Source organism: Theropithecus gelada, chromosome 4, assembly GCF_003255815.1.
Source record: "Theropithecus gelada isolate Dixy chromosome 4, Tgel_1.0, whole genome shotgun sequence".
NCBI lineage: Eukaryota > Metazoa > Chordata > Mammalia > Primates > Cercopithecidae > Theropithecus > Theropithecus gelada.
The window spans coordinates 86,192,554-86,215,015 of NC_037671.1; the positions used below are offsets into that span (position 1 = coordinate 86,192,554).

At 37.6% G+C, this 22,462-nt stretch overlaps 1 protein-coding gene across 2 annotated transcripts in view; it reads left to right on the plus strand.

Moving 5' to 3' along the window:
• ZNF292 (zinc finger protein 292) overlaps positions 1 to 20,506 on the plus strand; it is a 105,902-nt gene extending 85,396 nt beyond the window's left edge. Inside the window, exons 1-4 of one of the 2 annotated variants that reach the window (XM_025383460.1) lie at positions 179 to 317; positions 2,188 to 2,329; positions 5,864 to 6,018; positions 11,454 to 20,506. In XM_025383460.1, the coding sequence (XP_025239245.1) occupies positions 6,016 to 6,018; positions 11,454 to 18,608 (7,158 nt within the window). In that variant the 5' untranslated portion in view covers positions 179 to 317; positions 2,188 to 2,329; positions 5,864 to 6,015 and the 3' untranslated portion in view covers positions 18,609 to 20,506. Of the gene's footprint in view, positions 1 to 178; positions 318 to 2,187; positions 2,330 to 5,863; positions 6,019 to 11,453 lie in introns of those variants that run through there. The other variant, XM_025383459.1, reaches the window with a different exon arrangement.
• Positions 20,507 to 22,462: the final 1,956 nt, after the last annotated feature.

Below are 22,462 nucleotides of genomic sequence, written 5' to 3' on the forward strand. Positions count from 1 at the left end.
AACTGCAGCCAGTCTTTGTCCCATAATGACAAATTATGACTGACTTGATAGTGTATGAAGTAATGGTATTTTATTCATGAAAACGATCTGTAAATATCTAATGAAAAAACCAAAGGTATATTGCTCTGTATCCTAATATAAAACCGTTTCGTGGAATATTTCTGTTGGCTTTTTCTTTAGATTTCAGAAGTTGATTGCAAAGATGCACTGGAAATGATCTGTAACTTAGAATCTGAGGGTGATGAAAAAAGCGCTCTTGTCTTATGTACTGCATTTTTGTCACGTCAGCTCCAACAAGGAGATATGTACTGCGCTTGGTGAGTTGATTTTATTTTTTAAGAAATCTTTGTTAAATAAGAATACAAAATAGGCTGTGAGAATTCATAGGACTTAGGAACATAATTTAAAATCTTTTTAAGACAAAAGGCTTATATTTAGATATTACATGCTGGGCAAACTTATTATCAAGTAGTTGTTACAACTCTAAAAACTTTGTGTATTAAAGGCCACACAATTCCTTAGCATGCATACCAGTAATTATCTTTGGTCAGGAAAATTTTAAGTGTTAGAAAGCGAAAGAAAGACTTGTTTTGTCCAATGCCACCATAACATTTTTTAGATATGTAAGCAGTACATTTCTTCTTATGGTACATTTTCAGCTGGGCATAGCTTGTTATATGTAATCCTTTGGGAGGCTACAAGAAACAGAGATGTTGGTTTCAGTTAATGAAAAAACTGAAGATCATCTGCCTTAAATTAGCTTTCGCTAACACTGACAATTTATCTGGTCAGTCAACAGCACTATAATTCTTCAGTGTTGTGTTCATATTATGGGAACACATAAGAAAATTTGGTTTATAAAATTCCAACATTTAAGAATATTTACCAAATGACAGCATACAAATGAATAATAGAACAGCAAGGTAAATCAATGATTGTGTAATCAATAAAGATTGAAGCTTATAAAAGATTTCTAAGCATTGAGCCTTGTTGTGAAGGCAAAGTAGTATATGCAATACAGAGGACTGGTATGAAAGGCAGAAAGATTCTGAAGGGAGAATAAGTAAGATATATTTATCCAGGACAAGTGTAATAGGTTTTCTAGTTATACTACCAGAAAATCAGTGATGACTAAAAAATTAGTATGTTATGCTGGTTTTTACAAAGGCATCAAAAGCTAAGTTTCATATGCTAAGCAAAAGCAGTCCATTATAAGCTCTTGAAGGGCAACATAGAAGTTTATGTTCAAGAAACACTGTTTAAGATAAGCAGTTGTGAGTTGATTGACGACTCAATAGTGAGGGCAGAGTTGGACAAGGAAGTAGCAGTACAGAGTTCAGACAGAAAATCAACTGGAAAGCCAGTAAATCAACTGGGAAATTACTGTGACATAGATTAGTGTCTTCTGGGTTTTTTGTCAGCATTGGTTTTTATATTCATCTAATAATAATAACCTTACTATCAATTTTAAATTTGTTAGGAGATAAAAGAGAAATGCTGTTTAAAAATCATGTCATTGATATGTTTTATATATATACACACACATACACGTACGTACACACACGTATCTTGAGCTTTCTTATTACATAAAGTTCACACGTTGCTCAAAGTTATCATCTGTATAACTCGTTTAAATGTTAAATGCTGGCTGGGCAAGGTGGCTCATGCCTGTAATCCCAGTACTTTGGAAGGCTGAGGTGGGCGGATCACCTGAGGTCAGGAGTTTGAGACCAGCCTGGCCAACATGGTGAAACCCCATCTCTACTAAAAATAAAAAATTGGCCAGGCATGGTGGTGCGCACCTGTAATCCCAGCTACTCAGGAGCCTGAGGCACAAGAATCGCTTGAACCTGGGAGGCAGAGGTTGCAGTGAGTGGAGATTGCGCCACTGCACTCCAGCCTGGGTGACAGTGAGACTGCCTCCAAAAAAAAAATGTTAGATGCTTTCCTAGTAAAAGGTAATGCTTCTCTGGGACTGAAAAATATTAATAAAATGATTAATCATATCCTGATTTTATTTGGTATTTAGATAGTTGGGATCTGTTTTCTTGCATTTAAACTTAAGCATGCATATAGGATTGGAATATAAAACCAGTTTTAATTTCAAATGTAATGACTGGACTAATGTGGTCCATGATTATTACATTACTGCTCCAACTTTTCTTACTGTAACTTTTTTTTTTTAAGGGAACTTACTCTCTTTTGGAGTAAATTACAACAAAGAGTAGAACCATCTATACAAGTGTACCTTGAGAGGTGTCGTCAACTTTCTTTGTTAACGAAAACAGTATATCACATTTTCTTCCTGATTAAAGTTATTAATTCAGAGGTAAGAATAATCAGAATATTTTTAAGGTTAAAATGTATACATTATCATTAATAAAAGACTATAACTTTTATGATTTTGGCACCCTTTTCAGTGATTTTTAAAATGTTTCATTTAATCCTTTGAACATTTTCTTGTTAGTCCTTTAAGATACTTGATACAGAAAGACTTAAAAATGCAGTTGAGATCCAGGGGCTTGTTCTTACTTACCCAAAAGAAAAGTAATATATGTAATACTTAAATTATATCATTCTTTGTTTTGGTTCTAGGTGTTACACTACTTTAATAATTTGACTATAGAAATTTAAAAAGTAGGCTGGGCACAGTGGCTCACACCTGTAATCCCAACACTTTGGGAGGCCGACGTGGGCAGATCACAAAGTCAGGAGTTCGAGACTAACCTGACCAATATGGTGAAACCCTGTCTCTACTAAAAATACAAAAATTAGCCAGATGTGGTGGCGTGCACCTGTAATCCCAGCTACTCAGGAGGCTGAGGCAGTAGAATTGCTTGAACCCAGGAGGTGGAGGTTGCAGTGAGCCGAGATCACGCTACTGCACTCGAGCCTGGGCAACAGAGCGAGACTCCATCTCAAACAAACTAACAAAAAGAAATTTAAAAAGTATAAAGAAGAATATATAGTGCTACGTTCCTTTGCTAGCAGAAGGGAAGATTACATTATCTAAAATTCTACAAACAGCCACAAATACGTGATAAAATAAAACAAACATCTCTTTTATTGTGTAGCAGCTGAGATTGCAGGAATATTTGGGCTCAAAAGGTGAAACCTAAAAACAGGAACAGAAAGCTTGAACTGATACTGAGCCTCACCTAACCTGGAGATTGGGATAAGTTGCTACTTGCAGTAACTAAGTAGTTGGAAGTTTGATATTTACACAGGGACAGGAGATAGCTATATGGAGATAAGATCTTGGGCCAGGCCAGGGTGCTCACGCCCATAGTCCCAGTACTTTGGGAGGCCAAGGTGGGTGGATCACCTGAGGTCAGAAGTTTGAGATCAGTCTGGCCAACATGATGAAACCCCATCTCTACTAAAGTAAGTGGCGCCTGCCTGTAGTCCCTGCTGAGGTGGGAGGATGGCTTGAGCCTGAGAGACAGAGGTTGCAGTGAGCCGAGATTGCACCACTGCACTCCAGCCTGGGCGACAAGCAAGACCCTGTCTCAAAAACAAAAAGTAGTCCGGACGTGGTGGCTCACGCCTGTAATCCCAGCATTTGGGGAGGCCAAGCTGGGTGGATCGCTTAAGCCCAGAAGTTTAAGACCAGCCTGGCCAACATGGCAAAACCATGCTCTACTAAAATTACAGAAAATTAGCTGGGCATGGCGGCAGGTGCCTGTAGTCCCAGCTACTCTGGAAGTTGAGACACAAGAATCGCTTGAGCCTAGGAGGCGGAGGTTACAGTGAGCCGAGATTGCACCACTGCACTCCAGCCTGGGAGACAGAGTGAGACTTGGTCTTTAAAAAAAAAAAAGATCTTGGGCCAGCTCTACTTGTCTGCTTGGGTAGGTAGATCTGAAACAACCACCCCCTCACCACATACACACACACGTGCACACGCATGCATACACGAGCACTACACAAAGCTGGAAACTGTGAAGTTCTATAATTTTATTGAAAAGGTAGACTAGAAAAATAATACTGTCTAACACAGATGGATGGTAGGGAATTTTAGGTGTGTCCAACTGGACTCTGGGTCAGAGGAAGAAATTCTTTAGGAAGTTATAACTACAAGTCTACCCTCGTACAGATTTGGGAGCCACATTTACCCTAGCTGTATAGTTCAGAAATCCCTATGCCAAGTAAGTTAATGTTTAAGAAGGTGAGGATGAATACCTAAGATTCCTGCAGAAGGAAATGCCGAACTGCTTTGGGAGGGACATACTGTCAACACAGGTGTTTCATAAAGCCCTGCTTAACATGAGTTCACCATTAAGATTTATAAAGATACAAAACTATCTGACCTGAGTGATTTTCAGCAAAGGAATAATAGGATTACTTGCCTAATACTTTAAATAATATAATTATGGAAAAATCTGGGAAGTGTATATATTTAAACACTTAAAATAAGGAATTAAAGTATGAGAAAGACAGTATCAAAATGACCAAGCATTGTAAAAAGAGTCAAAAGAACGTTTGGAAATAAACATATATAGTTATTTAAATGAAAATTTTAACAGGTGGATTATACAGATTAGACACAACTGAAGAGTGAGTTGATGAGTAGAGGTTGCATATGTGTTTCCATTTATTTATTACTATTAAATATTAATAAATCAGAATTCCAGTTTCGTAAAGTTAGTGATTTTCTTATAGTAACCTTTGTAGAAATGCAGTTGGTTTCCATTTAAATGTACACAGAAAACACCTTCCAAAGGTGCTACCATTGTGTAGAATCTAAAAACTGAGATGCAGCATGATTAAGAAGTATTTTTAAATGAATGTATAATTGTTTTTGAAAGGAAGGACCAAAAGATACTCTTCTATTCCTTTTTATAAGTACCTTTTAAAATCTGTCATTGGTCAGTAAGTCTTAGTTGTATCTTCATTTTTCTCTCCTAAAAATAATTTCTCTTCATTTTCAGGAGGAAAGAATATGAATGAATCCTGCTTTCCAGTTTTTCCTCTGTCACCCTTGTTAACTTGTCCTGATTTTTCATTTATATATTGCGGTGCTGCAGTTAAAAAAGAAAGTAGCTGGGCATGATCACTTGAGCCCCAGATTTCAAGACCAGCCTGGGCAACATAGCAAGACCCTGTCTCCAAAACAAAACAAACAAAAACCTGAAAGGGACCAATAATAAATTTCTTATGAAACTACTATGCAGTTTTAAATTATAGATTGTGCCACTAACTTAAAAACAGCACGACAGAGTAGAGTAGAAAGAAGTTGAAACTAGAATCCAAACTGGGTATAAATCTTGACTTGGAATTGACCTTAATCACTGTAGGTTTCATTACTACTAAATCAGACAAATTGAGGAGGTTAGGTAAAAGTGACCATCCTTCTTCAGTGTTACTCCCTACTCATAAAGAGACCATGGTGGGCCAGAGGATGGGGTGTAAAATACTAGACAAGAGCTGCGCTGTCCATTATGGTAGTCACATTTTAGTTGCTGAGTAGCTCCATGTTGCTAGTGGCTATGCCAGATATAGAACTGTGCTAGTGGACAGCACAGATATAGAACATTCCCGTTATCACTAATAGTTCTGTCGGGTAACACTATTGCAGAGAATTTGGGTTCAGAATTAGAGTATATAAAAAAGCAGTTAAAAGTATGAATAGCTTTGGAAGTTGGCAGTGGCAGCAGCCGCCTTTTCTGTTGTTGCTTTTGTTGGTTGGTTGGTTTTTGAGAGACTCTTCCTCTGTCATCCAGACTGGAGTGCAGTGCTGCAAATCACAGCTCACTGCAGCCTCAACTTCCCAGGCTTGAGCAGTGCTCTCACCTAGCCCCCTAAGTAGCTGGGACTGCAGGTGTGTACCATCACACTTGACTAATTTTTTTATTTTTTGTAGAGATGGGGTCTCACGATATTGCCCAGATTTATCTCCAACTCCTGGGCTCAAGCAATTCTCCCTGCCTTGGCCTTCCAAAGTGGTAGGATTACAGATATGAGCCACCACACGTGACCTTCGCAGCAGCCTTCTTGACAGGGATAGTATGCACCATGGTAATTGCTCTTTGCCCAAAAACCTTGCTGCTTGTTGCAAGAAATTTTTTTCCCTTTGTTTTTTTACTTTCTGAAATCTGATCAAGCAGAGGTTTTATCTTAAAACTAGAATCATAGATTATTATTATTTTAGAACTGAAGAGACCTTAAAGTTAAGCTATAGTGATTAGATTTTGGTGTAATAACTCTCTTCATTTTCCACATAGAGGTTAACCTCGATGTAGTGATTTGGATTAACTGGTAACCCCTTTTTTTCTCTTTTTGATATGGAGCCTCCCTCTGTTGCCCAGGCTGGAGTGCAGTGGTGCAATCTCGGCTCACTGCAACCTCCATCTCCTAGGTTCAAGCGATTCTCGTGCCTCAGCCTCTTGAGTAGCCGGGATTACAGGTGGACACCACCATGCCCAGCTAATTTTTGTATTTTTAGTAAAGACCGGGTTTTACCATGTTGGCCAGGCTGGTCTCGAACTCCTGACCTCAGGTGATCTGCCCACCTCAGCCTCCCAAAGTGCTAGGATTACAGGCGTGAGCCGCTACACCCAGCCAACTGGTAACCCTAAAAAAAAAAAAAAAAACTCCAGGAATTGAAGACTATCAGCCAGCTACTCATATGTTAATTTAAAATACAGTTGGCCCTCCACATTCATGGGTTCCACATCAGTGGATTCAACCACCTACAGATTGAAAATATTTAGGGGTCAGGTGTGATGGCTCACATGTAATCCCAGCACTTTGGAAGACTTAAACCCAGGAGTTTGAGGCCAGCCTGGGTAAAACAGTGAAACCCGATCTCTACCAAAAAAAAAAAAATTAGCCAAACATAGTGGTGTGCCTGTAATCCCAGCTACTCAGGAGGCTGAGATGGGAGGATCACGTGAGCCTGGGAGGCAGAAATTGCAGCGAGCCAAGATCATGCCACTGAACCAGGTTCACTCCACTGCACTCCAACCTGGGTGACAAAGTGAGACCCTGTGTCAAAAAAGAAAAGGAAACAAAAATTCTATAGAGTTCCAAAAAGCAAAACCTGAATTTGCCACAAGCGTACTATGTTGAATCTATGCAAATGAAGTAATATGTAGCCATTTATTAGGTATTATAAGTAATACAGAGATGATTTAAATTATGTGAGAGGATGTCCATAGTTTGTATGCAAATACTATGCCATTTTATATAAGGGACTTGAGCATTGTGGATTTTGGTATCCACAGGAATCCTGGAACCAGTGCCCCCAGATTCTGAAGGACAACTGTAATTAACATCTTAAATCCTAATTGAGATCTGCAAAGGAATTGGAGCAGATAGCTTGGGATCTTTTTATTCATATAATATACTCTTCCCTAGACTCCTTGAGGTTTAAGAGTTAAAAAAATACATCCCTGCCTTTAAGGATTTTGTAGTCTGTTGATGGAAACTCAAAACCAATAGCAATATTATATGAGTCTTTCTACTAGAGTGGAATCTTGATCTGGTGAGGGTACATTACTTAGTGCAGTTCCTGGTATAAAAGTAGATTCTGAATGAATAAAAGAAGTGGGCCATAATAACCCACTTGTCTATTTTCACTACTCAATTAGTAATGACTAAAGAGGGAGGAGAGAGTGTTCCTAGTCACAGAAAAAAAACATAAAGTAGTATCAAGACAAATGAGAGAATGGAATATTTGGGTAACTACAGGTAGCTCAGTTGTTTGAGTGGAGGGAAAGATAAAAGAGGAAACTAGAACAGATGAGGCAGTGCTCAGACTGTGAAGTCCTTTTTGTATTCCACACTAAGGTTTGTATTTTATTCTGAAATATGTGGTAATTATTCAAAGAGTTTTAAAACCGGGTAAAACGTGATGTTAAGAGTGGGTAGGGAAGGACTGGATAGGATGTTACGTGGGAAACTAAAAGCAACATGTAAGCCTTGGATAGCTTTAGGTCAAGGATACTAGGCAGCCAGAGGAAAGGAACAGAAAAGGCAATGGGAAGAAGGTACAAAAGACAAACCTTTCTGTTTTCCAGAACTTGTCTGGTGCTGTTCTTTTCCTGGAAAGGAGTTGAGTGTCTGTTCCTCCTCTGAATTCATGTCACTTAGCTTTCTGTTCTTGTGACTCATAAATTTAAGCTTGTGCTATTAGTATTTATGTTAACTTATGAATTAAGTAGATTTTTCTGGGCAAATCACTTAATTACATTGTCTTTATAGAAAATTATTGTGAATTCAAATTCAACTTTTAAAACTTACCTGCTATATAGCCAGTTTATGATTTGAATGTTGCCTGTTCACTTATTTTCAAGTACACACATGAAAAGTCAGAAGAAAAAAAATTGTAAAATATAGTTTATTTTGTTTCTTTGACATTATGTAAAGGTTTCAGGTTTAATTACAACATGAAAATGTTTTTAAAGCAAATTTATTGAGGCGCCTCACCGTTAATGAATCGAAATGACCCTTCGAATTTAGTCGCAGACTGGATTAGAATAGAATGTCAGTGGAATTCCCCTTTTAAATGGTTTAGGTGTGTCTTGTGAGCAATAAGTAGAATTCTTTTTTGTTGTTTTTGTTTTTGTTTTTGTTTTGAGATGGAGTCTTGCTCTGTCGCCCAGGCTGGAGTGCAGTGGCGCAATCTCGGCTCACTGCAAGCTCCGCCTCCTGGGTTCACGCCATTCTCCTGCCTCAGCCTCCTGAGTAGCTGGGACTACAGGCGCCCACCACTATGCCCGGCTAATTTTTTTGTATTTTTAGTAGTCACCGGGTTTCACTGTGTTAGCCAGGATGGTCTCGATCTCCTGACCTCATGATCCGCCCGTCTCGGCCTCCCAAAGTGCTGGGATTACAGACGTGAGCCACTGCACCCGGCCAATAAGTAGAATTCTTATCAGCTTTTGCCATTCCTGGAGAAGAGGCTCAACATTCATATAATACAGATAGTTATCTTCTGCAAGACAGATACCCTTCATCCAGAAATCCTTCATTCTCTGAATCTTTTTTTTTTTTTTTTGAGACAAGAGTTTCGCTATTGTTGCCCAGGCTGGAGTGCAGTGGCGCAGTCTCAGCTCACAGCAGCCTCCACCTTCTGTGTTCAAGTGATTCTCCTGCCTTAGCCTCCTCAGTAGCTGGGATTACAGGTGCCCGCCACCACACCCAGCTAATTTTTTGTATTTTTAGTAGAGACTGGGTTTCATCATGTTGGCCAGGCTGGTCTCGAACTTCTGACATCAGGTGATTCACCTGCCTCAGCCTCCCAAAGTGCAGGGATTACAGGCATGAGCCACAATGCCGGGCCTCTCTGAATCCTTTTTTAAATTCATTTATTTCTCCATCATTTCCTGAATTTCTGAAGAATCACACCCCTTCTCAGAACTTTCACCAGTAAGAACTTGTACCAGTTCTTCTGACATTATTATATGTGCCTTCAGTATTACTTTTAATCATCTTTATGGTTTACTTGGCCATTAAGTCCTCCCAGACTTATTTGTGCCTTTCCGTGTGTAGAATGCAGCTTCACAGACCACCGGTAATTTTTTTCTTTCTTGCATATCGTAATAGAGGAGTGACCTGATTGTTCACCCTTAGCAGCCCCATAAGGCATGTAACAGAGATGCAGATGTTTTACTGTACAAGTTTTAAGGCACAGATCTATCTAGGAATAGTATAATATATACAAGTTTATATGAAATCTAGAGACACCCATATGGTCCCACTTCGTTCCCAGTTTTCATCTTCCCTGTCATTTGTTTAAAATTATTATTCTTTTTAAGAGACAGGGTCTTGCTCTGTTGCCCAGGCTGAAGTGCAGTGTGCAATCCTAGCTTACTGCAGCCTCAAATTCCCAATTTCAAGCAATCCTCCTGCCTCAGCCTTCTGAGTAACTAGGATTACAGGCACATGCTACCATGCCCAGCTAATTTTTTGTTTGTTTGTTTTGGTAGAGATGGGGTCTTTCTGTATTGCCCAGGCTGATCTCAAACTCTTGGCCTCAATCAGTCCTTCCCACCTTGCCTTCCCAAAGCACTGGGATTACAGGCATAAGCCATGAGCCACCATGCCCAGCCTTTTTGTTTTTTTGGAGACAGGGTCTCACTTTGTCACCCAGGCTGGATTGCAGTGGTGTGATCTCTGCTCCCTGCAGCCTCAGCCTTCCAGGTTCAAGTGATCCTCCTTTCTCACCCGCACAGGTAGCTGAGACTACAGCTGCATACCACCACACCTGGCTAATTTTTGTACTTTTTGTAGAGATGGGGTCTCCCTGTGTTGCCCAGGCTGGTCTCGAACTCCTGAGCTCAAGTGATCCTCCTGCCTCAAAGCCTTCCAAAGTGTTTGGATTATAAGCATGTGCCACCGCCCCCAGCCTAGCCTATCATTTTAAAAATAGGTCTCATCATGCTATTCTTTCTATTCATTTTCTTTTTGGTCATTGTGCTCTTGCTGTTTCTAAAATCAAGGCCAATTCAGTATCCGAGGCTCCTTTTCCTTTTAAGTAAAAATACGTTTGCCGTACAAGTTTAAGCTTGTTTTGGTGTAATATTTACTTCTTAACTTATGATAATACAGGCCCTATCAGTTCTCTCTACCTATTTTCTTTGTTGCCTTTTGATCCTGTATCATACATATTTTATTCCAATGAATGTGGCCACATCCTGTGGCTATCTTATTTCTCATTTATCTTTGTTCCCTTCTTGTCTTTAAAACCTATTTTTATCTCTTTACCCTATGTGTCTTTCAAATGACTCTTACCTTTGTTATTGCTATCTAATAATAATAGTTTAAGATGCTAATTCAAAAGAAAAAGTATGTTGGGCTATGTCTACCCCTACTTCTAATTCTTAAGCTGGTCCCGCTATGAGGTAGGTAATTTGACATTCGCTTTTATGATAGCACTAGAATCTCCACTATTAGGGATTAGTACCTTATTTTATAGAAGCAAACTATTTCAGTACTGATAAGTTTGGAAATATGGGGATGTTCTCAGTTTCATAATTAGATTAGGAGGGTTTTGTTTCAGAAAGATTGCTTATGCAAACAGGAAGAGTTACAGTAAGGATGACATTTATTGATCATTTACTATGTGCCAGACATTATACTAAACTATAACACATACTTAATCTCCTTTAATACAGCAATTTAATGAAGTTTAAGTGCTGTTTTGACCTCTGTTTTATAAGTGGGATATGAAAGGTCAAAAAAGTTAAATTAACTTCCAAGTTTGCCTAGCCATTAAATAATTTCATACCCAGGTCTCAGCTTCTAATACTTATGCGTTTTCTGCCATTCTATGCAGTTCATTTTACATACACACATAACAGACTAAGCTGCAGTGCTTTAGAAGGGTAATCCTTTCATAAGCTGCTATTGCAAGATTTGAGAAAAATCTCAATCTTAACTAAATTCTGAAATAAATTAGTGTTGATTAGTGTAGCTTAAATTAACATTTCCTATTTGCTTTTTCACAGACTGAAGGGGCTGGACTTGCTACCTGTATAGAACTGTGTGTAAAAGCTCTTCGCTTGGAGTCTACAGAAAATACTGAAGTGAAAATATCTATTTGCAAGACCATTTCATGTTTGTTGCCTGATGATCTGGAAGTAAAACGTGCTTGTCAACTGAGTGAATTTCTTATTGAGCCTACAGTAGATGCGTATTATGCTGTGGAAATGTTGTATAATCAGCCAGACCAGAAATATGATGAAGAGAATCTTCCAATACCAAATTCTCTACGCTGTGAGCTGTTACTTGTATTGAAAACTCAGTGGCCCTTTGATCCAGAATTCTGGGATTGGAAAACCTTGAAACGGCAATGCCTTGCATTAATGGGGGAAGAAGCATCCATTGTGTCTTCAATAGATGAACTGAATGACAGTGAAGTATATGAAAAAGTAGACTACCAAGAAGAGAGTAAAGAAACTTCTATGAATGGACTTTCTGGTGGAGTTGGTGCTAATTCTGGCCTTCTTAAAGACATTGGTGATGAAAAGCAGAAGAAGAGAGAGATAAAACAGTTAAGAGAGAGGGGATTTATATCTGCTAGGTTTAGGAATTGGCAAGCCTACATGCAGTATTGTGTGTTGTGTGACAAAGAATTCCTTGGTCACAGAATAGTACGACATGCTCAGAAACATTACAAAGATGGAATTTATAGTTGCCCCATATGTGCAAAGAACTTTAATTCTAAAGAAACTTTTGTCCCTCATGTCACACTGCATGTTAAACAATCTAGTAAAGAGAGACTAGCAGCTATGAAACCATTAAGAAGATTGGGAAGGCCTCCAAAGATCACAACTGCCAATGAAAATCAGAAGACTAATACTGTGGCTAAACAGGAGCAGCGACCTATAAAAAAGAATAGTCTCTATTCAACAGATTTTATAGTGTTTAATGACAATGATGGTTCAGACGATGAGAATGATGACAAAGATAAATCCTATGAGCCAGAAGTGATTCCAGTCCAGAAACCAGTACCTGTTAATGAATTTAATTGCCCTGTAACTTTTTGTAAAAAGGGCTTTAAGTACTTTAAAAATTTAATTGCTCATGTAAAGGGGCATAAAGATAATGAAGATGCTAAGCGCTTTCTTGAAATGCAGAGCAAAAAAGTTATTTGCCAGTACTGTAGGCGGCATTTTGTGAGTGTTACTCATCTCAATGATCACTTACAGATGCACTGTGGCAGTAAACCATATATCTGTATACAGATGAAATGTAAAGCTGGTTTTAATAGTTATGCCGAGCTTTTAACCCACCGAAAGGAGCATCAAGTCTTTAGAGCAAAATGTATGTTTCCTAAATGTGGAAGAATTTTTTCAGAAGCTTATTTACTGTATGATCATGAAGCACAACATTATAATACGTACACTTGCAAGTTCACAGGTTGTGGCAAAGTTTATCGTTCTCAGGGTGAGCTGGAAAAGCATCTGGATGATCACAGTACTCCTCCTGAAAAAGTGCTGCCTCCTGAAGCCCAACTTAATTCATCTGGAGATTCCATTCAGCCTTCTGAAGTGAATCAGAACACAGCAGAGAATACTGAGAAAGAAAGATCTGTGCTTCCTTCAGAAAATAACATTGAAAACAGCTTACTAGCAGATAGAAGTGATGCTTGGGATAAAAGCAAAGCAGAATCAGCTGTGACCAAACAAGACCAGATTTCTGCCTCTGAGCTCAGGCAAGTTAATGGACCGTTGTCAAATGGTTTGGAAAACTCTGCTACTACTCCTCTGCTTCAATCCAGTGAAGTAGCTGTGTCCATTAAGGTGTCTCTCAATCAGGGGATTGAGGATAACTTTGGAAAGCAAGAAAACTCAACTGTGGAAGGCAATGGTGAATCTCTGGTCACAGACTTACATACACCAGTTGAAGATACTTGTAATGATTTATGTCATCCAGGTTTCCAGGAGAGAAAAGAACAAGATTGCTTTAATGAAGCCCAGGTTACTCAGAATTCTTTAGTAAATTCAGAAACTCTCAAAATAGGTGACCTTACCCCACAAAACTTAGAAAGACAAGTGAACAACTTGATGACCTTTTCTGTGCAAAATCAGGCAGGATTTCAAAACAATTTACCAACTTCCAAATTTGAATGTGGAGATAATGTTAAAACATCATCCAATCTTTATAATTTACCTCTTAAGACATTAGAAAGTATTGCATTTGTTCCGCCACAGCCCAATCTAAGTAATTCATTAGGAACCCCATCAGTGCCTCCAAAAGCTCCAGTTCAGAAATTCAGCTGCCAGGTCGAGGGATGTACTCGAACCTATAACTCTTCACAGAGTATTGGGAAACACATGAAGACAGCACACCCTGACCAATATGCTGCATTTAAAATGCAGCGCAAAAATAAAAAAGGTCAGAAAGCTAACAACTTAAATACACCAAATAATGGAAAGTTTGTTTATTTTTTGCCATCACCGGTGAACAGCTCAAATAATGCATTTTTTACATCACAGACCAAAGCCAATGGGAATCCTACTTGTTCGGCCCAGTTGCAGCATGTCTCGCCTCCCATTTTTCCAGCTCATTTAGCAAGTGTGTCAACTCCATTGTTGTCCTCAATGGAAAGTGTCATAAATCCAAATATAACTTCTCAGGATAAAAATGAACAAGGTGGTATGTTATGTTCCCAAATGGAAAATTTACCTAATACTGCCTTGCCAGCACAAATGGAAGATCTAACCAAAACAGTTCTGCCTTTGAATATTGACAGTGGCTCAGATCCTTTCCTTCCTTTACCTGCAGAAAGTAGTTCAATGTCTCTCTTCCCTTCACCAGCAGATAGTGGGACTAATTCTGTTTTTTCCCAACTGGAAAATAATACAAATCATTATTCCTCACAGATGGAAGGAAACACTAATTCCTCCTTTCTAAAGGGGGGTAATGGTGAAAATGCAGTTTTTCCTTCACAAGTGAATGTTGCAGATAACTTCAGTAGCACCAATGACCAACAGTCTGCACCTGAAAAAGTTAAAAAAGACCGTGGGCGGGGCCCAAATGGGAAGGAAAGAAAACCTAAGCACAACAAAAGGGCTAAATGGCCTGCAATTATCAGAGATGGGAAATTTATCTGTAGCAGATGTTACAGGGCTTTTACTAATCCCAGATCACTGGGTGGGCACTTATCCAAGCGATCTTACTGTAAACCACTGGATGGAGCCGAAATTGCTCAAGAACTTCTACAGAGTAATGGACAGCCTTCTCTTCTTGCCAGCATGATTCTCTCCACAAATGCAGTAAATTTGCAGCAGCCACAACAATCTACCTTCAATCCAGAAGCATGCTTTAAAGATCCATCATTTCTACAGCTGCTTGCTGCTGAAAATCGCTCGCCAACATTTTTACCAAATACATTTCCTCGACCTGGCATGACTAACTTTAATACCAGTGTCAGTCAAGAAGGTAGTGAAATTATTAAACAGGCTTTGGAAACTGCTGGCATTCCCAGTACATTTGAGGGTGCCGAGATGCTTTCTCATGTTTCAACAGGTTGTGTCTCTGATACACCACAAGTAAATGCAACAGTGATGCCAAATCCAACTGTGCCACCCCTGTTGCAGACTGTATGCCATCCAAACACTTTGCTGACCAACCAGAATAGGACATCAAACTCCAAAACTTCCTCCATTGAGGAATGTAGCAGCTTGCCTGTTTTTCCAACGAATGACTTACTACTGAAGACTGTTGAAAATGGTTTGTGCTCTAGTTCATTTCCTAATTCTGGTGGGCCATCACAAAATTTTACCAGTAACAGTTCTCGTGTTTCTGTTATAAGTGGTCCTCAGAACACAAGATCCAGTCATTTAAATAAAAAGGGAAACAGTGCTTCTAAGAGAAGAAAGAAAGTTGCTCCTCCACTAATTGCACCTAATTCTTCCCAAAACTTGGTAACAAGTGACTTAACAACAATCGGACTCATAGCAAAGAGTGTTGAAATCCCAACTACTAACCTTCACTCAAATGTAATTCCAAGTTGTGAACCTCAGAGTTTGGTGGAAAATCTAACACAGAAGTTAAATAATGTTAACAATCAGTTATTTATGACTGATGTAAAAGAGAATTTTAAAACCAGTATTGAGTCCCATACAGTGTTAGCCCCTTTAACATTAAAAACTGAAAATGGTGATTCCCAAATGATGGCTTTGAATTCATGCACAACTTCAATAAATTCTGATTTGCAGATTTCTGAAGACAATGTTATACAAAACTTTGAGAAGACTCTTGAAATTATTAAAACTGCTATGAATTCTCAAATACTTGAGGTAAAAAGTGGATCTCAGGGTGCTGGTGAAACATCACAAAATGCTCAAATAAATTATAACATTCAGCTTCCTTCAGTAAACACTGTGCAAAATAACAAATTACCTGATTCTTCTCAGTTTTCCTCCTTTATAAGCGTCATACCAACAAAAAGTAACATTCCTCAGTCTGACGTATCACATAAGGAGGATCAAATACAGGAAATTTTAGAAGGCTTACAGAAACTAAAATTAGAAAATGACCTGTCCCCTCCGGCATCCCAGTGTGTACTGATAAATACATCAGTGACACTGACTCCCATGCCTGTTAAATCAACTGCAGATGTCACAGTTGTTCAGCCAGTTTCTGAAATGATAAACATTCAATTTAATGACAAAGTTAATAAACCCTTTGTGTGTCAAAACCAAGGCTGTAACTACAGTGCTATGACAAAGGATGCACTATTTAAGCACTATGGTAAAATTCATCAGTACACTCCAGAAATGATTCTTGAAATTAAGAAGAATCAATTGAAATTTGCTCCCTTTAAATGTGTAGTACCTACATGTACAAAAACATTTACAAGAAATTCTAACCTCCGGGCACACTGTCAATTGGTGCATCATTTTACAACTGAAGAAATGGTAAAGTTAAAAATTAAAAGGCCTTATGGAAGAAAATCTCAGAGTGAAAATTTGTCGGCCCCACGAAGTACACAAGTGAAAAAACAGCTAGCTATGACAGAGGAAAATAAAAAGGAATCTCAGCCTGCTTTAGAATTGAGAGCAGAGACCCAAACTACCCACAGTAATGTAGCAGTGATCCCAGAAAAACAACTTGTAGAAAAAAAAAGCCCTGACAAAACAGAAAGTTCTTTACAGGTGATTACAGTTACTTCAGAACAATGTAATACAAATGCACTCACAAACATACAAACCAAAGGACGGAAAATTAGGAGGCATAAAAAAGAAAAGGAGGAGAAAAAACGAAAGAAGCCAGTTTCCCAATCCCTTGAGTTTCCAACAAGATACAGTCCTTACAGACCTTATCGATGTGTTCACCAGGGATGCTTTGCTGCCTTTACGATACAGCAAAACTTGATTCTCCATTACCAGGCTGTACACAAATCAGATCTACCTGCATTTTCAGCAGAGGTCGAAGAGGAAAGTGAAGCTGGTAAAGAAAGTGAAGAAACTGAAACTAAACAAACTTTGAAAGAATTTCGATGTCAGGTAAGTGACTGTTCCCGAATTTTCCAAGCAATTACTGGCCTAATACAACACTACATGAAACTTCATGAAATGACTCCTGAAGAAATTGAAAGTATGACTGCTTCAGTGGATGTTGGGAAATTTCCGTGTGACCAGTTAGAGTGTAAATCTTCATTTACTACATATTTGAACTATGTTGTTCATCTAGAGGCAGACCATGGAATTGGACTAAGGGCAAGTAAAACCGAAGAAGATGGTGTATACAAATGTGATTGTGAAGGCTGTGACCGTATATATGCAACCCGGTCAAATCTCCTCCGACACATTTTTAATAAGCATAATGACAAACATAAGGCTCATTTGATTCGCCCAAGAAGATTAACACCTGGCCAGGAAAATATGTCAAGCAAGGCAAACCAGGAAAAATCAAAGTCTAAACATCGGGGGACGAAACACAGCAGATGTGGAAAGGAAGGAATAAAAATGCCCAAGACCAAACGAAAGAAAAAAAATAATTTAGAAAACAAGAATGCAAAGATTGTGCAGATTGAAGAAAATAAGCCTTATTCTCTGAAACGTGGGAAGCATGTATATTCTATAAAGGCTAGAAATGATGCCCTGTCTGAGTGTACAAGCAGATTTGTAACCCAGTATCCATGTATGATAAAGGGATGTACTTCGGTTGTTACAAGTGAAAGCAATATAATTAGACATTATAAGTGCCATAAATTATCTAAGGCATTTACATCACAACACCGAAATCTTCTTATTGTATTCAAACGGTGTTGCAACTCACAAGTAAAGGAAACGTCTGAGCAAGAAGGTGCTAAGAATGACGTGAAAGATTCTGATACGTGTGTATCAGAGAGCAATGATAATTCAGGAACAACAGCTACAGTTTCACAAAAGGAAGTTGAAAAAAATGAAAAAGATGAAATGGATGAACTAACAGAATTGTTTATTACAAAATTAATAAATGAAGATAGCACAAGTGTAGAGACCCAGGCTATTACTTCTTCAAATGTGAGTAACGATTTTCAGGAAGATAACCCCTGCCAGTCAGAAAGACAGAAAGCAAGTAATTTGAAGAGAGTTAATAAAGAAAAAAATGTCTCACAAAATAAAAAAAGGAAAGTTGAAAAAGCTGAACCAGCATCGGCAGCTGAGTTAAGTAGCGTGCGTAAAGAAGAAGAAACTGCTGTTGCCATTCAAACCACTGAGGAGCATCCTGCATCTTTTGACTGGAGCTCTTTTAAGCCAATGGGATTTGAAGTATCATTTCTGAAGTTTCTTGAGGAGTCTGCAGTGAAGCAGAAGAAAAATATTGACAAAGACCATCCAAATACTGGAAACAAAAAAGGATCCCATTCAAATTCAAGAAAAAATATTGATAAGACTGCTGTGACTATTGGAAATCATGTATGTCCTTGTAAAGAAAGCGAAACGTTTGTACAGTTTGCCAATCCATCACAGCTTCAGTGCAGTGATAATGTAAAAATTGTTTTAGACAAGAATCTTAAAGATTGCACTGAGCTTGTCTTAAAGCAGCTTCAGGAAATGAAACCTACCGTCAGTCTGAAAAAACTTGAAGTACATTCAAATGATCCAGATATGTCTGTTGTGAAAGATATCAGTATAGGTAAAGCCACAGGCAGAGGTCAGTACTGATAATTAATGTAGTATAAATACATCATTTACCATTTTATTTTAAATAGGAAGCCATCAAGCATGCTAGAATTGTGGAACTTTCATTATATTTTTTGTTGTCATGAATTAACCTGGCCAAAAAAAAAAAAAAAAAAAAAAACATGACATTGTCATGTAAAACTTTTTTTTTTATCCCTATGGGACTTGAGGAACAGAATCAGTACTTCAGTTATTGTAAATAGCTAAACCTCAAATTTCTATCACCCAATTGCCCTTTTCATGAACTAAACAATTATCTGTGTGATTGGTATGTTTCACCAGGTCACTGCTCATGTATAACAGTACTCTTTATTTGTAGATACCTTTTTTGTATATATTTATTATTGTAAATCATGTGCTGCCACCAGCAGTCTGTAAGTCTAAACTATTAAATGACACATTTATATTTGGAATTTTAATTTTTAACTAAGCGATCAAGTTTTTTAAATTGTTCTTTTATTGTTTTAAATTAAGAACTTTTTGAACTAAAACCAGAAACTCTGCCATAGTTCATTGATTTTTACATGAAACATTTATTTACAAGATGATATCAAGATTACTTTTCACAAAATAGGCACATTATATCAACACTTTGCTCTGCTTTGTAAATTTGCCATCCAGGATTTTGGGGTGGTATTCATGTGAAATTAAAGCAGATTCTTTAGCAGTTTCCTATAGCTACAGTTTTGGTTTTGTTTTGGTTTTTTTTCCTCATTGCTTCTAATTGGATATAGTTACTATGAGTCCATGAAATATAATGGAAATGTGAATAAAGAATTTACTACATTGAAGATTTTAAACATTTGGTATTAAAAAAAAAAATCCTTTGTGAATGTGATAGAAAACTAGTAGTGTGGAGCAGTGTAAATATTTGAGGTGGTGATTTGTGAAGTAGCCCAGTATTGCCTTAAATAAAATCACATTTCATTTCTTGTTTTATACATGTGATCTTATAAAGATTTTTTGTTTTGTTTTCCATTTTCTGAGATTTATAGATTGGTGTATAGCTTTAAACTGTATAAAGTTTTGTGGAAAGATTTTTTTAAACATTTTTATAAATCTTAAAATTGATATCATCAAAGTGAGCCCATCTTGTGTTTATGAAATACAAGAGTCCTTAACATTTATAATTACATAGATAAAACACTTTCTATAAGGAAGTTGGATGTTTTGATTTTACTGTTTATAGATGTTAGATTGTACAGATTTGTCTGTATTTCTCACCATATCTAATGATACTTTTTTCATTAGATTGGTCTTCAAGAGCAGTATTAGTTACAATTATTTTGGTTATTCAGTATATAGTTAGCTCTTACAGTTTAGCTTTATTCACCATATTTATACTGTGGATTCACAGCCAGAGGTAGAGGTTATTCCAGGAGAGTTGATGACCTTCATTTAAAGTCCAACTAAAATCAGTACTAGAAACAAAAGAAAACATCCTTGCAATATTTACTTTTGTTTCTGTTTGCCATAAATAGTAACATTGGTTTTTTTATTTTGTGTTTGTTATAAAACAGTTGCATTCACAATATTATTGGCCTGAGATATTGATGATATTGTGATGGTATGAAAATGTGTACATTCCCTGTGCAACATCAGATTTGCAGGAAAAATGAAGCACTTACTGAAATCGCTGGTATTCTGAATAAATAAGCATGGTCAAGGAGTGAACTATTTTCTTTTGGAAATTTCTTTTTAATTTTTATTATTAAAGTATAATTTTATTTTTAGGGCCTTTTGGGTTTTATTGACTAGTTCATTTCACCTCTTTAAGACTTACTACCAATAAGCATAAAACTTGACACGTTAAAATCCCTGCCCTTTGGTAAGCCCACTGTTATTTATTAAAATAAAAGTTATTTTATGGGTGATTAATACATGGGTTTTCTTTTTCCTAAATTAACAATAATTTAAATAACTGAGTAATTTTAATATTAAATTTTTGTTAACAACTGAATGTTTCCATACAGTTTTCTTAGAAGTTGACCTAGCTCTTAAATTAAAGGTGGGCACTTGGCAAAACTACTCATATAGCACAGTAGCAAGTAGGTTTATTTCTGATCATTGTAACTATGAGCCGCTGTTAAGTGAAAATGCCAGTGTATTGGGGCTTTTCTTTTGCTCATTAGCTTAAAAAAATTTAGACATTTCTGTAATTGTTCTACATGTCATAGGGAAGAGTTTGCCAACATTTAATGAAATTTTTATATTCCAGGTAATGTATGCTAAAGGTAGTTATGAGAGAGTGGGCTTTTTAAGCATGAAACAGAAAAATCAAATTATGGTTAAAAAAAAAATGAATTTAAAGAACAGCATGTTGGTAAATTTTGATATGGAATGTAATGTCTAAGTATTAAAAAAGAATCATAAAATATATTTTTTTCATGGTATACTTTCCCCACCTATTGTCTTGAGATATCTTCTGCAGCCTAAATTTGCTAAAGTTTTGTCATTAAAAAGTAGGAGTTTTTCCTCTTCTGAACCCCCAAAGTTTGCGTATTACAGGTCAGAATTGTGTTATTCAAAATACATCGTCTTAAGTGAAATGTAACGGTTTTTGAAATTTTCAACAGTGTTAAATTTAACATACATATGTTATTTTAAAGGGCTAGACAGATTTTTAAGGCAAATTTTTATCAAGCAGTCACAGTGGCTATAGATAATAAGATGAAAGGACAATAATACAATACCCAGGGACATCAGAAAGAATGCCCTATTTTTCTGGAAAAGGAGGTAGGTAGGTGTGAAAGTCTTTGTAAAAAATATGAGTTTTGAAAGATGAGTGAATGCTCATTGGTTCAGGGGGACAAGAGAATTTCAGGCTTGGAGGTAAAGCATAATTGCAGTATTGCCAGTGGGCCACTTGTTAAGATAGGAAGTTGAAGAAGGTGAAGCTGAGGAGGCAGATGGGTGGCGGGATCAGGAATGTTCTTGTGTGCTGTATGAAGTCTTTATTTTCGTTTTTGAAAATTGTTATTGGATGCATGCAGATTGAACAATTTAATCAGTATCAATTTTAGATAATTGTCATGGTATAGTGGATAAATTGAGTAACTTGGAGATTACTTAGGGGAACCTAAAATAGTCCAGGAAAAAAATGATGGGAGACAGAAGAAAGGCCAGTGAAGTTGGGAAAGAGACTAATGGATAAGAGAAATACTAATAAGTAATGGCTAAGGCAGCCTGTTTCAGCATGTTTATTATAGTGAGAGTATTGCTGTGATGAAGTTTTCTAAATTGTGTTCTGTAGTTTTCTCTCTCTCTCTCTGTCTCTTTTCTTTTTTTGGAGACAGAGTCGTGCTGTGTTGCCCAGGCTTGGTGCAGTGTGGCGTGATCTCGGCTCACTGCAACCTCTGCCTCCCTGGTTCAATTGATTCTCCTGCCTCAGCCTCCCCAGTAGCTGGGACTACAGATACATGCCACCACACCCAGCTAATTTTGTAGTTTTGGCACAATCTCGGCTCAATGCAACTTCCACCTCCCAGGTTCAAGTGATTCTCCTACCTCACACCCAAGTGGGTGCACACCACCATACCCGGCCAATTTTTGTATTTTTACTGGAGACGGTTTCACCATGTTGGCCAGGCTGGACTTGAACTCCTGATCTCAAGTGATCCACCTGCCTCCACCTCCCAAAGTGTGGATATCACAAGCATGAGCCACCACACCTGGCCTCTCTTAAAGAATTTAATGCATGTTTGCATATTAAAGACACAAGTTCTGTAAATATGTAAAAAGTTAAAAAAGTCAGACTTAATTGACTGTGAGAGCATTTTTCTTCTTTTAATGTTAATACTTAGTTATATCCCACTGAACTGGCATTCTAAAGAACA